General features: G+C 44.6%; 1 protein-coding gene across 12 annotated transcripts in view; it reads left to right on the top strand.

The window, feature by feature from the left end:
* Positions 1–13,847, top strand: part of TANC2 (tetratricopeptide repeat, ankyrin repeat and coiled-coil containing 2) — a 206,680-nt gene that overhangs the window by 173,083 nt on the left and 19,750 nt on the right. For all 12 annotated transcript variants that reach the window (XM_077917511.1, XM_077917510.1, XM_077917513.1 and 9 more), the window contains 4 exons: positions 1,097–1,333; positions 3,003–3,188; positions 5,714–5,807; positions 11,321–11,454. In XM_077917511.1, the coding sequence (XP_077773637.1) occupies positions 1,097–1,333; positions 3,003–3,188; positions 5,714–5,807; positions 11,321–11,454 (651 nt within the window). The remainder of the gene's footprint in view (positions 1–1,096; positions 1,334–3,002; positions 3,189–5,713; positions 5,808–11,320; positions 11,455–13,847) is intronic.

Here is a 13,847-nt window from a genome sequence, read left to right as displayed (position 1 = left end):
AGCGCAGCAGTCCTTATGGAGAGGCTTCAGGCCCCGCCCCGGGCCAGATGGTGAGTGGCAGGAAGGAGCAGGGCCCTCAGACACTCACACAGGAGGGTCCTCCTGGGCAGCAGAGCGCAGCAGTCCTTATGGAGAGGCTTCAGGCCCCGCCCCAGGCCAGATGGTGAGTGGCAGGAAGGAGCAGGGCCCTCAGACACTCACAGGAGAGCTAATCACAAATGAGTTGTAAACGTAAATAAAATAATTGAGGATCTGAACGTGCTTCCTTCTAATCGCTATCCTCAGAGGGCAGGTAATTCTGCACTCTGTCTGCATCTGATTGACTTAGTCATACCTGCTGCAAATGAACACCAGAATTCCTTAACCTCAAAAAAAAGAGCGCCTACTGCATCTCAGCTTGAGTCACAGCTTTGAGAACAATTCCTCCCAGTCAAAAATAGCATCAAGGTACACAGAAACACACTAGTGCATTGGAAAGCACATTCAGTGGTGATCTCTGGAGAGTGTGTGCTTAGGGAGGCAACATCAGAGCATTATTGGAAGTTCCAGAAAGTAAGAAATTGTTCTGTCAATGGAAATAACCTTGCCTACCATAGAATGTCAATGAGTTTGGTAAGACGCTGGTGACTTAAAAGGAAAAAGGAGCATGATGATCACCAAATTTTTATTTGGATTGGAATTTAGCCAATGTACCAAGAAGGAAGTTCTCTTTCTCTCTCCCACACCAGAAAAAAAGATTTTGCAACATTCAAGGTGCTGGAAAGAGGACAGGGGAAGTAGAAAGAGAGAGAGAGAGAGAGAGAGAGAGAGAGAGAGAGAGAGGACGAAACGTCTACCCCCTTGTTAGTGCCAGAGGACAGCGGAATGTGGGGAGCGGAGACGGCAGTAGCAAATTTAGAACTCTTATGGGGAAAAACTAACATTTCCCTGTGTATTCTCTGCTTTGGCTAAGAATTGCTAGACAAATCAAGCTTGTGGCCGGGGAGGGAAGCTGCTAATCTCTAGTACACGAAACTCTTTCGCTCCGTTTTTAATTGAGAAAATTGGCTCGTTTAGAGAGTGCTGATCTCATCCGTTCCCATTTCTTTCTGTTCAGGTCAGTCGGCTACTGATCTTAGGAGGCGCCAACATCAATTACAGAACTGAAGTTCTAAACAATGCCCCAATTTTATGCGTCCAGTCTCACCTTGGTTACACGGAGATGGTAGCTTTGCTGTTGGAATTTGGAGCAAATGTTGATGCCTCTTCGGAAAGTGGCCTAACGTCTCTTGGATATGCTGCTGCTGCTGGGTATCTAAGCATTGTTGCCCTTTTGTGCAAGAAGCGAGCGAAGGTGAGGAAGGTGGCTGTCCTGTTCTCAAGCCTAAGCAAGCAAGCCACGGTTGGGCTGCCCATGTCCCATAGACTCCAGTCCTAATTGCTTGCATGCTTGTAGCTGTGTCTTCTAGCTACTCTCCGGGGTAGTTACGCTAGCAAGAGCACGAGCAACAATTTCATTTCTGTTTCTTCATAAATGTACTCCACAATCTTCACTGGTATTGCGGTCTGCAACTAAAATCCGAAAGCAGTTCATTGGCAACTCAGGTTTGGGTAAGGATGTTGCTGAACTGTTGAAGGGATAGGGTGCTAATCTTGTTTGTCTCGGCGTTTAAAGTTCTCCTGTTTTAATTTGCTATCACTCAGATACAGAAAGCAAAGCTAGAGTTCATAATCTAGTTTTGCACAAACATGGTAAATGCCAGCTGTTGGAGAATATGCCTTTTCCCTTTTTACATGACACTTCGCACCAAGTGAGTAGGAGTAGCTAATATCCCTAGGATGGTATTCCAGAATCTAATACATCATGAAGCGTATCCTGGCAAAACCAGGAACTTTAATGTAACATGGATTAGGGATATGATTTAACTATTTGTTCAGGAACATGTCTTTTAAATTGTCATACCTGTCTTCATAATAAAGATGCCTAGAAACTTGTTTTCATTTTAGGTTACAATTAACTCTTTCAGGCTCCTGAATGTTGTAAAAGTTCCTGAAGGTGGTCCTCAGGCACAGACTTTTGTCTTTACCTGGGCTTTTGGCCCTTAAAATTGAAAGGGGGGGGGGATTTTGGCCTTTTTTAATGGGGCAGGATTTTTTCATCCCACCTTCTAATTGTATAGCTCTGTTTTTAGGCGGTTTTGTTGTTTTTAATGTGAGTTGTTTTTGCTCACTCTGTAAGAATATATCTATAATATAATACATAAGTATAAAACAGAACAACAACAATAGTTTTTGGCAGATTCTTCGCTTCTAGCATGGTCCATTTTGGCTAACCTCAGAAAACATCCAGGAACCAACACCTCTCCAGGAGCCTGCAATTTTACACTGACTCACTAACCAGCTCAATGCTTTAGGTGACATTTGTGCTGTATAAGATCACTATGTCATTCTGTCTTGTTGCCAAATGACAGTGTTTGCTTCTAGAGAGCTACTGTGCTTTTCAGTGAACATTTGCTGTTTCCCAAAAGTAACAGCAAAACGTTCACTGAAAACCATAGGTTTAGAAGCAAACACTGTCATTCGGTAACAAGACAGAACGGCACCTAATTCCCAAATTAGATGTAAAAAATAGATTTCTTCAGACTAAATTTGCTTATTGGAGTGGGACTTGGTAGATTTTACCAAATGGGGGAATGTAGCAAAGAGGTTTGCAGATCACTGCCGGTGCACATAGCAATTGTGTGTTGCAAGATTTGTCCTGAGTTTATATTCTAAACTCCTTTTTAAATGTCATTCCTCCTTGCAGATGAAATCTGTGAGAGTGGTTTGTGCTGCATGTGAATAATGTACTTGTGGACACAGAATACAGTTGTCATTACAAAACTGGCTAGCTCTGCATATATGGCCAGAGAAACATGGAGAATATTTCCCATGTGAATGTGGCAGTGTTAGAAATGTAGGAACTGAAACACACAGCAGTTGAGTTAAATTTTAATCAGCCATTTTTCCCTTTTCTTGAAAAGGTGGATCACTTGGACAAGAACGGTCAGTGTGCACTGGTTCATGCAGCTCTCAGAGGCCACTTGGAAGTTGTCAAGTTTTTAATCCAGTGCGACTGGACAATTGCTGGGCAACAGCAGGGAGTGTTTAAGAAGAGTCAAGCCATCCAGCAGGCACTGATTGCTGCTGCCAGCATGGGATACACCGAGGTAAGTTGTCGCTCAGCCTTGCTGAATCCTCACTGGCCAAGCGTCCTTTGTGTTAAGGCAAAATACTGAGTAACTGTTTTTATTTTATTTTTTTAAAGTAATATTTATTAGAGTTTCAAATAATACAAAAAACAAAAAGAACAAGAACAAGGAAAAAAACGAAAAAAAACCATCCTTTACAATCCCATTTTCAATAACTTTTTTCCTCAACTTCCCCTCACCTCCCCTTCTTGTATTCCATGTCCCAATATTTATCCAACAAGTTCTTATCCCTAAATTTTTAACCTTAATTTGTTATTATATTTATTTATATTATAGTTTTAACCTTGATTTGTTATTATATTTAATTCAATTTATATATCGACTTTTAATTTATATACCTCAGAATCATTTATATTTGAGAACTTTTCCTAAGGTCGGCCCAGTTTCCCTTCCACGAATTCCCCATTCTTATACTAATAACAACACAAATTTTAAAAAAAAAGAATAGAAAAAATCAAACACCCTTTGGATTTCCAAACCCCACCCTCCCTTCCCCGGTTTCGATCCCGGAACCATTGTCCATTAGTCCATCTGCTATCAGCCTGGCAACCTCACATCCGAGGCCCTTAAGTCTCTCTCAATCCCTCTCTGCCGGTTTCTTTGAAAGTCCCTTATATTTAACACCAAGTCTCGGAGGGGCACTATCTCTATTATGTCCATGTTCCTTCCAGCCAGACCTCCATGTTTAAAGGTGGAGCTCAAATCTTGTTTCTTAATCCTTTTAAATCCAAATGTCCCAAGAGCTCCAGCTTCCACCTTGATCAAATTTATAGTCCATAGATCTTCAGATCCCCACAAAGGGAGATCTTTCCATTCCTCTAACTGTTTTTAAAGCTTGAAGTGCGAGGGAGGGTTATGCAGTTGCTACGGGAGCCTAGGTACGCCTTTGCATGCAGCGAACCTTTCTGACCATCAAGTGGCTTGAGGGAAGTCACCACACCTATAGCTCCGCAGCCAAAAGCTGTGGACCATCTACTGACTTCTTCTTGTTTAAAATAATTTGCTTGCCTCTCCTGTACTAGAAATGACATACAAGGTGGCTAACAACAAATCATTAAGTAGCATAAAAACAACTGCAAGAAATGATAGAAAATCAAAATTACAGTATACCAATAAATTGCAGATAAAACATTTCAAGCAAATTATACAAATTGAAGCAATTCCAGCAGCCCATACCATACAGAAACAATGACCGGGAGAAATGAATGTGAAATTAAACAAGGAAATGAACATAATACGAAAAGCCTGAATAAGTAGGATAGAATTCTCCTAGTATCTAAAAGAAAATTAACGTGGCTCTTCTGTGGGCTCAAGTTCCATAGACAGGGTGCAACCACAGAAAAAGTCTTCTCTTAGGTACATGAGAGCATAAGAATAGTACGCTGGATCAGGCCAATGGCCCATCTAATTCAGCATCCTAGGCTCACAGTGGCCAACCAGATAGAACATGAGCATAAGAGCACTCTCTCTTCCCATTGCTGCCTCTGACTGTGGAGGCAGAGTATAGCCATCATGGTGCATAACCACACATCTAACCTCTGATGCACCTGGGGAAATGTTATCAGGCAGGCTTAAGTGGGAGCAGGCAGTCCTTAAGGACTGTGTTGTCTCATTAGCTGGGGTAGAGGGTGGGGAACTTCCTTCCGCCCAAAGGCCACTTTCCCTCACAGCCAACCTTCTAGGGCTTCAAAGGTCAAAGGAAAGCATAGTTGTCCTGTACAGAACTAGCTCAGGTTTCCTAAGAAGTTTCAAAGTCAGCCGGAAACATTATATACTCTTAATATAATATCCAGTAATTAGTCTGGATGTTCACACATGGATAACTGGTGGCACAGCTAGCATACCGTATTTACTTGAGTCTAATGCGCCATCGAATCTAATGCACACCTCAATTTTCAGAACCTTGAAACCAAAAAAAGTATTTGCTGGCGAATGTAAATGTGCCGTCGAATCTAATGCGCACCTTAATTTTCGCAACGCAATTTGGCAAAAAAGGGGAGCGTTTGGTTTGAATAAATACGGTACTAACAATCGTTGAATGTAGGCTAGAATTTTGGGTGTATAGTGGACCCCTTTAGTACATCAGGTTCCTCATGAATCTTCCCTTGCGGGGTTTTTTTAAGGTTATTAAGTGTATTTTTTTTAAAAAAACAAAAACAAACCATTGTGACATGTTTGTTTAGTTGGATACTGTTTAAGATTTATGTCCTGATACTGTGTGCTATCTTCTAAAGGTGTTTCCAAATAAATAAATAAATAAATTATGGTGGGGGTGACGGTGTGTGTTTTTGTTGTAAAGGCAGATAATTATTTTAATGGGGCTGGGGAGTATATTTCCTTTGTGCCTGGGAAAGTGCCTGATAGGGAATTTGTTCACTCTGTTTCCATTTGTTTTGTTCAAAGCAGTTACAGCTTCAGATTATCAGTAGCTTATTTTTAGACACGCAGAGAGTTCAGAAACTGACAGATTTCTTTGTTTTTAGATTGTCTCCTACCTGCTTGATCTTCCAGAAAAAGATGAGGAGGAGGTAGAACGAGCACAGATCAACAGCTTTGACAGTCTCTGGGGAGAGACAGGTAAATTCTGTAGACTGTTTATGGCTCCCCTTGCATCCGTTGAATACATGTGTGATGTGCTGAAAGAGATTGGCTATCCTCTGGGAAATTCACAGCAGTGCCAACATAAACCTCTGTCCCTTAATTTTCAGGGTGTTGAGAATCGGTTGTTCCTTCTGAGTTTAAGGAGGAAAAGCTTATAAATATTTTATTTATTTCAATATTTATAGGCCGCACATGAATAAAATTACAGCAAGGCAATATGCATAAGAACGTGACATCCCAGTAAGAGCAGTAAAAACATCAATTAATAAATACTGCTTGCTAAAAGAAATTCACCTCTCGGCAGCTTGTCTGAATAACACAGTTTTCAGGAGATGTCTAAAAGAAGGCAGGGACAATTCTTGCTCAACCTCTACCAGCTCAGTCTCTAGTAAAATCCAGCTGAAGTGGCCCATCAGAGGGTGCCAGTGATCATGCTGGAAAATATGGAGTCAGGAATTACCGTATTTTTCGCTCTATAAGACACACTTTTCCCCCTCCAAAAATTAAGGGGAAATGTGTGTGCGTCTTATGGAGCGAATGCAGGCTCCTTGGCTTCAGCGATAGCAACGCGAAGCCTCCAAAGCACAGAGGGAGCGCTCCCTTTGGAGGCTTCGTGTTGCTTTCGCTGAAGCCTGGAGAGCGTGAGGGGTCGGTGCGCACCGAGGCTTCAGGGATAGCCGCCTGAAGCCTCTGGAGCGCAGCGGGAAGTCCTGCTGCACTCCAGAGGCTTCGGGTTCATTTTGCTGAAGCCAGGAGAGCAAGACTCCTGGTTTCAGGGATAGCTGCCTAAAGCCTCCTGAAGTCTGAAGCCAGAGGCTTCGGGTTGCTTCGCTGAAGCCAGGAGAGCCAGAGGGATCGGTGCGCACTGATCCCTCTGGCTCTCCTGGCTTTGCTTTGCTGGAGAGGCGCTGCACAGCTTTCCCTCTCTGCGCAGCGCCCCTTCAGCGAAGCGGGAGGAGAAATGGAAGGGGTTCTGTTTCTCCTGCCGCTTCGCTGAAGGGGCGCTGAGCAGAGAGGGAGAGAATTTTTTTTCTTGTTCTCCCCCTCTAAAACAAGGTGCGTCCTATGGTCGGGTGCGTCCTATAGAGCGAAAAATACGGTAACGCAGGAACCTTGAACCTGTCTTGGTAGTGAATTGGCAGCCAGTGTGGCTCTCTTAGCAGAGCAGTAACATGTTGCAAGTAACCTGCTCCTCTGAAGTGGACCTGCCACTGTGTTCTGCCCTAGTTGCCGCTTCAGGACCAGATGCAAGGGCAGCCCCACGTAAAGCATATTACAGTAATCAAGCCCCTTGAGGTTACCAGTGCATGGACCTCTGAGGCCAGACCTTCTCAGGCCAATAATGGTTGCAAGTGGCATATCAGCCAAAGCTCATACAAGTCAGTGAGATGACATGGGCCTCTAATGAAAAAGACAGATCAATGAGTACCCCCAAGCTGTGAACCTGCTTTTCAGAGGGAAAAGAAGAACGGTCCATCCCATTTTAACTGAATTCTCATTGTATGGTCTTATCTGATTTTTATTTCATTGTATTGTATTCCTTGAGCACCACTTAGAGACTGTTGTAATTAAAGGCATATAAATTGAAATAAAAAACAAGATGAACCACTATAACTCCTACTCCTGCAGAAGTTATACTCTGTTGTACATTTTGCATGCTTGTGGTCAATTGGCTGCCTTGCTTATTTTCATTATCATGTTGTCTTCAAACTGTGCTGCTAAGTTGCATCCTAACCCAGCGATGCTAACATGATAACAAAAGTCAGCCCTTGAATTAGCATTTATTACGTGAGTTTCTGAAGTAAATATCACAGATGGTGCCCTACTCCCCAGTCCTGCTGCTCCCACATTACTGGGGTGTGTGTGTGTGTGTAAATCAGGATCAGACCTTGGTTACAGGTCATGGTTCAGATTTAGAGCTAAGCCAAACCATGGTTTAGTTCTGGGTCGTGTAGCAACAGCAGGACTGAGGAACGAGCACAGCGGCCATTTGCCCTGAGCCATAGTTCGGTTTAGCGTTATGTGTGAACCAGGTCAGTGTGTGCTCTTACTTATCTCTGAACAGTGCTGGGTTGGATACTCAAAAGAACATCCTGATAATCCACTACAGCAGGTGCCTCCTTATTTTTGGCAGAGAAATGTGGCATTATAGAAGACAGTTGCTTCATGGCTTCTAATTACTAATTTAAAATAGGTTCATTTTGCACAGCTAGCAGATTCACCTATCTCAATGAACTTCTGAGAGATCTGGATCAGGGTTATTTTACAGAAAATGTTCATTTGCATGGAGAGAGGGTTGGTGTGAATGCTTCAAATAGCAGAGAGAGAAGCCAGGCCAGAATATTCAAAGAGGCAAATTTAAGCAGCACAAGACAAAGGACTTGGTCTGCTGGAGAATGGGAGGGCGAGGTGGTGGTTGGGAGAGAAATTGCTTTGCCGGCAGTTTATTGTGTCAGTCTGGGAAAGAGCAACTTCAGAAAGTGCTTTCGTCTGTTTTTCAGGGTGAAAGTGTCTCCTCTAACCCAGACAGTACACATTATGCCAGGCACAAGGCACTTCCATGTTACACAAAACTCTGGAAGTCTTGAGAATGAATGATCGCTTGGTTGTACAGAAAAGGCTTTTGCTGTCTGTGGGCTTTGCCTTGACCTAAGAAAGGACCCAAGTTTGCATTTAGATGGAATCGTGTCTGTCTGATGGTTGCATTACAGGCTTTTCCCTGGTGCACTCTCAAAAGTATTGCAGGGTTTTGTTTTGTCTTCTTAAAAGCGTCTGTCCAAATTGCATTTTGGGGACCAGGGAGTCAAATGATTCAGTGCTTTGGTTCAGTTTCAGTTGAAATTGAAGTTCTTCGTGCTCAGCCCAATAATTTTAGAAACACATCCAGCACGCCTAATTTAGTTCAGTTCTAATTCACGTGAGAAAATGTTAATGCCATTCACGTGGTGCACATATGAACAGATGACCCATGTAATTGTACTGTTCTATATGGTTAAACGTTGGGACGCGGGTGGCGCTGTGGGTTAAAGCCTCAGTGCCTAGGACTTGCCAATCGAAAGGTCGGCGGTTCGAATCCCTGCGGCGGGGTGCGCTCCCGTCGTTCGGTCCCAGCGCCTGCCAACCTAGCAGTTCGAAAGCACCCCCAGGTGCAAGTAGATAAATAGGGACCGCTTACTGGCAGGAAGGTAAACGGCGTTCCGTGTGCTGCACTGGCTCGCCAGATGCAGCTTGTCACGCTGGCCACGTGACCCGGAAGTGTCTGCGGACAGCGCTGGCCCCCGGCCTCTAGAGTGAGATGAGCGCACAACCCTAGAGTCTGGCAAGACTGGCCCATATGGGCAGGGGTACCTTTACCTTTACCTTTATATGGTTAAACACACTAGACAGAAAAGTCTGCCAGTTGTACATAAATTTGAATATGGGGAACATAATAGGTTGATTTGGGATTATTACTTAATATGTAATACCATGAGAAATGTAGCAGTTCAAGAAATTTAAATGTATTCACCCACCCCCATGCAGACAGATTTCCCCTCTCTAATCCTTTGGAATCAGGGCTGGCCCACCCATGAGGCAAGGTGAGGCAGGATCCCCAGGGGCAATAGATACAGCCTGTAAGGAATGTATCACCCTCTGCTGCTGCCTCGATGGCGGCAGCAGCTGTTGCCCATTCATTGGAGGCCAGATCTTCCACCTCCCTTGCAGCCCCTGCCCCCCAGTGCTGCCTCTGCAGTGGCCTTTAGAGAATAGGAGGTACTGCTGGTCTCCTCCCACCCATGTTCCTGATGTAAGATATCCATCTCCTGTCCCCTTCATCCATCCATTCTTCCCTGGCCGGTTGGGCTAAGGGGTGGGGTGCCATTTTGTGGTTTGCCTCAGCTGTCAAAATGTCTTGGGCTGGCCCTGCTTGGAACTGCCTGCTTAAGAACATGTGCCCTGGGGAATTACTGTGCACTGTACTGCCAGCGGTCCTGCACACCTGGCTACTGCAGATGCAGCCTGATGGGAAATTTATTGCTATTATTTTTATTACAAATATTTATTGCTATTATTTTTATTACAAAGTACCATATTTTTCGCTCTATAGGATACACTTTTTCTCCTCCAAAAATGAAGGGGAAATGTGTGTGCATCCTATGGAGCAAATGCAGGCTCCTTGGCTTCAGTGAAAGCAATGCGAAGCCTCCAAAGCGCAGAGGGAGCGCTCCTTCCACGCTCCGGAGGCTACGCGTTGCTTTCGCTGAAGCCTGGAGAGCGAGAGGGGTCGGTGCGCACCTTGGCTCCTTGGCTTCAGTGAAAGCAATGCGAAGCCTCCAAAGCGCAGAGGGAGCGCTCCTTCCACGCTCCGGAGGCGTTGCTTTCGCTGAAGCCTGGAGAGCGAGAGGGGTCGGTGTGCACCGGCCCCTCTCACTCTCCAGGCTTCAGGGATAGCCGCCTGAAGCTTTTGGGGCGCAGCGGGACCTCACACTGCGCTCCAAAGGCTTCGGGGTTGGCTGCGCAAAGCCTCCGCAGGGCAGCGGGGTGAAGGCATCCCGCTGCCCTGCGGAGGCTTGAAAGGCTGTCCCCGAAGCCAGAACAGAGAGATGGAGCGCTGCACAGCGTCTCACTGTTCTAGCTTGGGGATGCCGGGGCTTTATGGGGAAACCCCGGGCTTCCCCCTTCAGCCCTGACACTGATTTGATTCAGAATATTTTTTACTTGTTTTCCTCCTCTAAAAACTAGGTGCGTCCTTTGCTCGGGTGCGTCCTATAGAGCGAAAAATACGGTACTTTGTAATAAAAATAATAGCAATAAATATGTGCTTAGATTTATGTACAGGGGTGGGGGGTGCTACCCCAAACAAAGTATTCTCTCTGATAACTTAACCTGGATGTGGAGAATTGAACTTCAGTCTTTCCTCGTCTCTTGTTACTTAACATATAGCAATTACCATGAATGATACAGATTAAAAAACAACCACCCCATTTAATGTGTTTTCTAGTCAGTTAAGCATGTGAAGGGAAGCCGTGGGAGTGAGCACGCTAACTCCATCCTGTCCCCAGTTGAAGGATGATCTTCTGAGTTGGGGAGTTTTCTGTGCTCATAGAGGCTACCCACACATTTTAGAAACTGGGGAAATGCATGGGGGAGAGGAGACTCCCTGCTTTCCGGATATTACCCTCCAACATGGAATGGTAGCAGGAGGTGGAATTAGTGTGTTCGTTCCCTTGGCCACTGGATAATGCCTGAAGAGGGATAAAATCTTTCCAGGGTCTACGCTACCCTTTATCTCTTGGGCGAATCTTGGAAATTGTAACCTAAAGCCTTTTTTTATTTTTGGACCACAATCCTTTTATCATGTTCTTTTTTTAAAAAAGAAGCCTGTAGGCAGGGATTGTTTCCACTTTAGCCATCACACAGCACTTAGGTGCATACCATGGCTGGAAGTTCATGCAGTAGCAGCAGCGGCAGGCTTTCTTTTATTCTGATGGGTCTTTTCTCTCTTCCAGCCCTGACTGCTGCAGCCGGACGAGGCAAGCTGGATGTTTGCCGTCTGCTTCTGGAGCAGGGAGCAGCTGTAGCCCAGCCCAACCGACGGGGAGTCGTTCCCTTATTCAGTGCTGTTAGACAAGGCCATTGGCAGGTAAGGGGAGTGGGAGGGAGGTAACAGCTGCCGGTCCTTCTCCTAATAAGGTAACAAGTATGTATACAGCTTGGATTTTTGGAGCTGCTTCCTGTATCATTTACTGTATTTTTCGCTCTATAAGACGCACCAGACCACAAGATGCATCTAGTTTTTGGAGGAGGAAAACAAGAGAAAAAATATTCTGAATCTCAGAAGCCAGAACAGCAAGAGGGATCGCTGCGCAGTGAAAGCAGCAATCCCTCTTGCTGTTCTGGCTTCTGGGATAGCTGCGCAGCCTGCATTCGCTCCATAAGACGCACGCACATTTCCCCTTACTTTTTAGGAGGGAAAAAGTGAGTCTTATAGAGCAAAAAATACGGTACATCACATGGGCCTTTTGGTGGGATATCCTCAACAACGTGAGAGAGGTTTCAACATGTGTCTCCCTATGGTGAAGTCCTGGGAGGATCGCTAATCGATTTTCAATACCTTGGTGTTGCCACAGCATCTTAAAAAATAGATAGGTGCCTGTCTGAAGTTTTCTGTATTTTAATTACGGAGGCTTTTAGATGTATGTGAGTTCTTCAGGAATGCAAGATGCAAAACAGGGAGCAAGGGAACCAATAACTGCGGCATTCATAGGAATGCAGAAGGAAAGGAGATTGCTTTGACGTACTGCCATTTGGTTCATACCAATGTTCTTCCTCCCTCCTTTAAATGTGTGTGATTCACATGTAAACAGTGCCTAGCTCTCATTAGATGAAAGCTTATGGTTCACAAATGCTGGTGGAGATTTATTGTGCTGGAAGGAACATGTTTTACTCCAAAGGTGTCAAATGTTCCAATTCAAATTTAAGCAATTTTTTCTACATGTAGAAAGCCCCATTAGCCTATTCCAACATAGGCAATTCACTCTTTATCTTCCATGTAGCCCTTTTGGCTTCTCCCACACACCTCAATAATGTCCCTACATGCCTTTTAGCAGTCCACGGTTCCAGTCTGTTCCCACCTAATATTTGATAAATAAGTGTGTTCCCTGGTTGGCATTGTGTTTTCTGGTTGGTATGACGGTTGGTAACTCAGACGGTCACTGCATTAATTTAGAAATATGGGGTTGCCAGTGTTTTTGCAGCAGAGTTATTCCAAGACAGCCCAGCATGCACAGATATAGATAAAGAAAACATACATTATGAGAGGGACCAGATAGCTCATGGTAAATGACATGGAGGCAGCAGGTGGGAGCTCAAATCACCCAGAATCTACCCGAGAGTGTACCTTAGTAGCCTATACCATACATTAGCTTATACCATTGGTGGGGAACTTCCATCCCATGGGCTGGGTGCAGCCCCTGTGAACTCTTAATGTGTTCTCCCACCCTCTCACCAACTCTGTTCTGCTTCCAGAAACTCACTTAGCAGCCTCCATTGAGAATCAACATGGAATATGATGCTATGGAATATGCTGCTATGTCTTTCTCTATTTCTCCACTCTCTCTGCGGTTTTCCCTCTTTCTCCATTCTCATCCATGGTGCAGTTGTACACATGATGCCTTGCTTGAGCGCCTTGGCAATCTCTCTCTCCATCTCTCTCTCTCTCTCTCTCTCTCTCTCTCTCTCTCTCTCTCGCTCTCTTTTTTCTTTCTCTGAGCTTTCCCTATGCAGCCTCCAATAATTTGGGGTGAGCAGATTTAAACAAGTCTGTACATCTACTGTTGTATGCTGTCTCTCTGGAGGGAAATGGCGGAGGACCTTTTACAGGGAGGGGCTCTAGAGAGACAGCTTGCTCCAGTAAGTAGGTGATGAAAACATGGATCACTTTGGAGGTGCCCCACCCCACCCTGAGGAAGAATATTCAGGCTGCAAAGGTGTCCTTTCAAGGTGTGCTGAGGGTGAGCCAAAGCTGGGCAGAGCCACAGAACCTATTTTCCAAGGAAGCCCAAAACATTTGAATGTTGCAATTTGAAAATCCCAACTGGCCTCCCCTTCCCCTTCCCCAGCAGTAAAAATAACATAATGTATAGTCACTGTGTGTGTGAATGAGGAGTGAATGTGTGAAGAGAGGCATTTCTGTGAATAGGGTGTGAAGCAGGTGTGGTTGTGAGTGTGAATATGTTGGGTTGAAAATGATTCTTCACCCCTTGTCTAGAGGAAGGATGTGCAGAACATTCTGAAAACTTCACATCCATTTTAAATAAAAGTATTTCTTAAATGTAAATCCAATGGATATATGAGGAATGTTTGGAGGTGGAAGATTTTGAAAGTACTAGACTTAAGTAGGTGTAGCATAGTGACATTTTAATTGCAAACTGAAACTTGTCGTGAGTACAGAGCGTAGGGGCTTATGCATTTTTTTCCATGGCGCTCAAACTGTGCACAATTTGTACTCAATGCATCCTTGCTTTGTATGCTTTC

The sequence above is a fragment of the Podarcis muralis genome, chromosome 13 (genome assembly GCF_964188315.1).
Source record: "Podarcis muralis chromosome 13, rPodMur119.hap1.1, whole genome shotgun sequence".
NCBI lineage: Eukaryota > Metazoa > Chordata > Lepidosauria > Squamata > Lacertidae > Podarcis > Podarcis muralis.
This window is presented reverse-complemented; position numbering and strand designations above follow the sequence as displayed.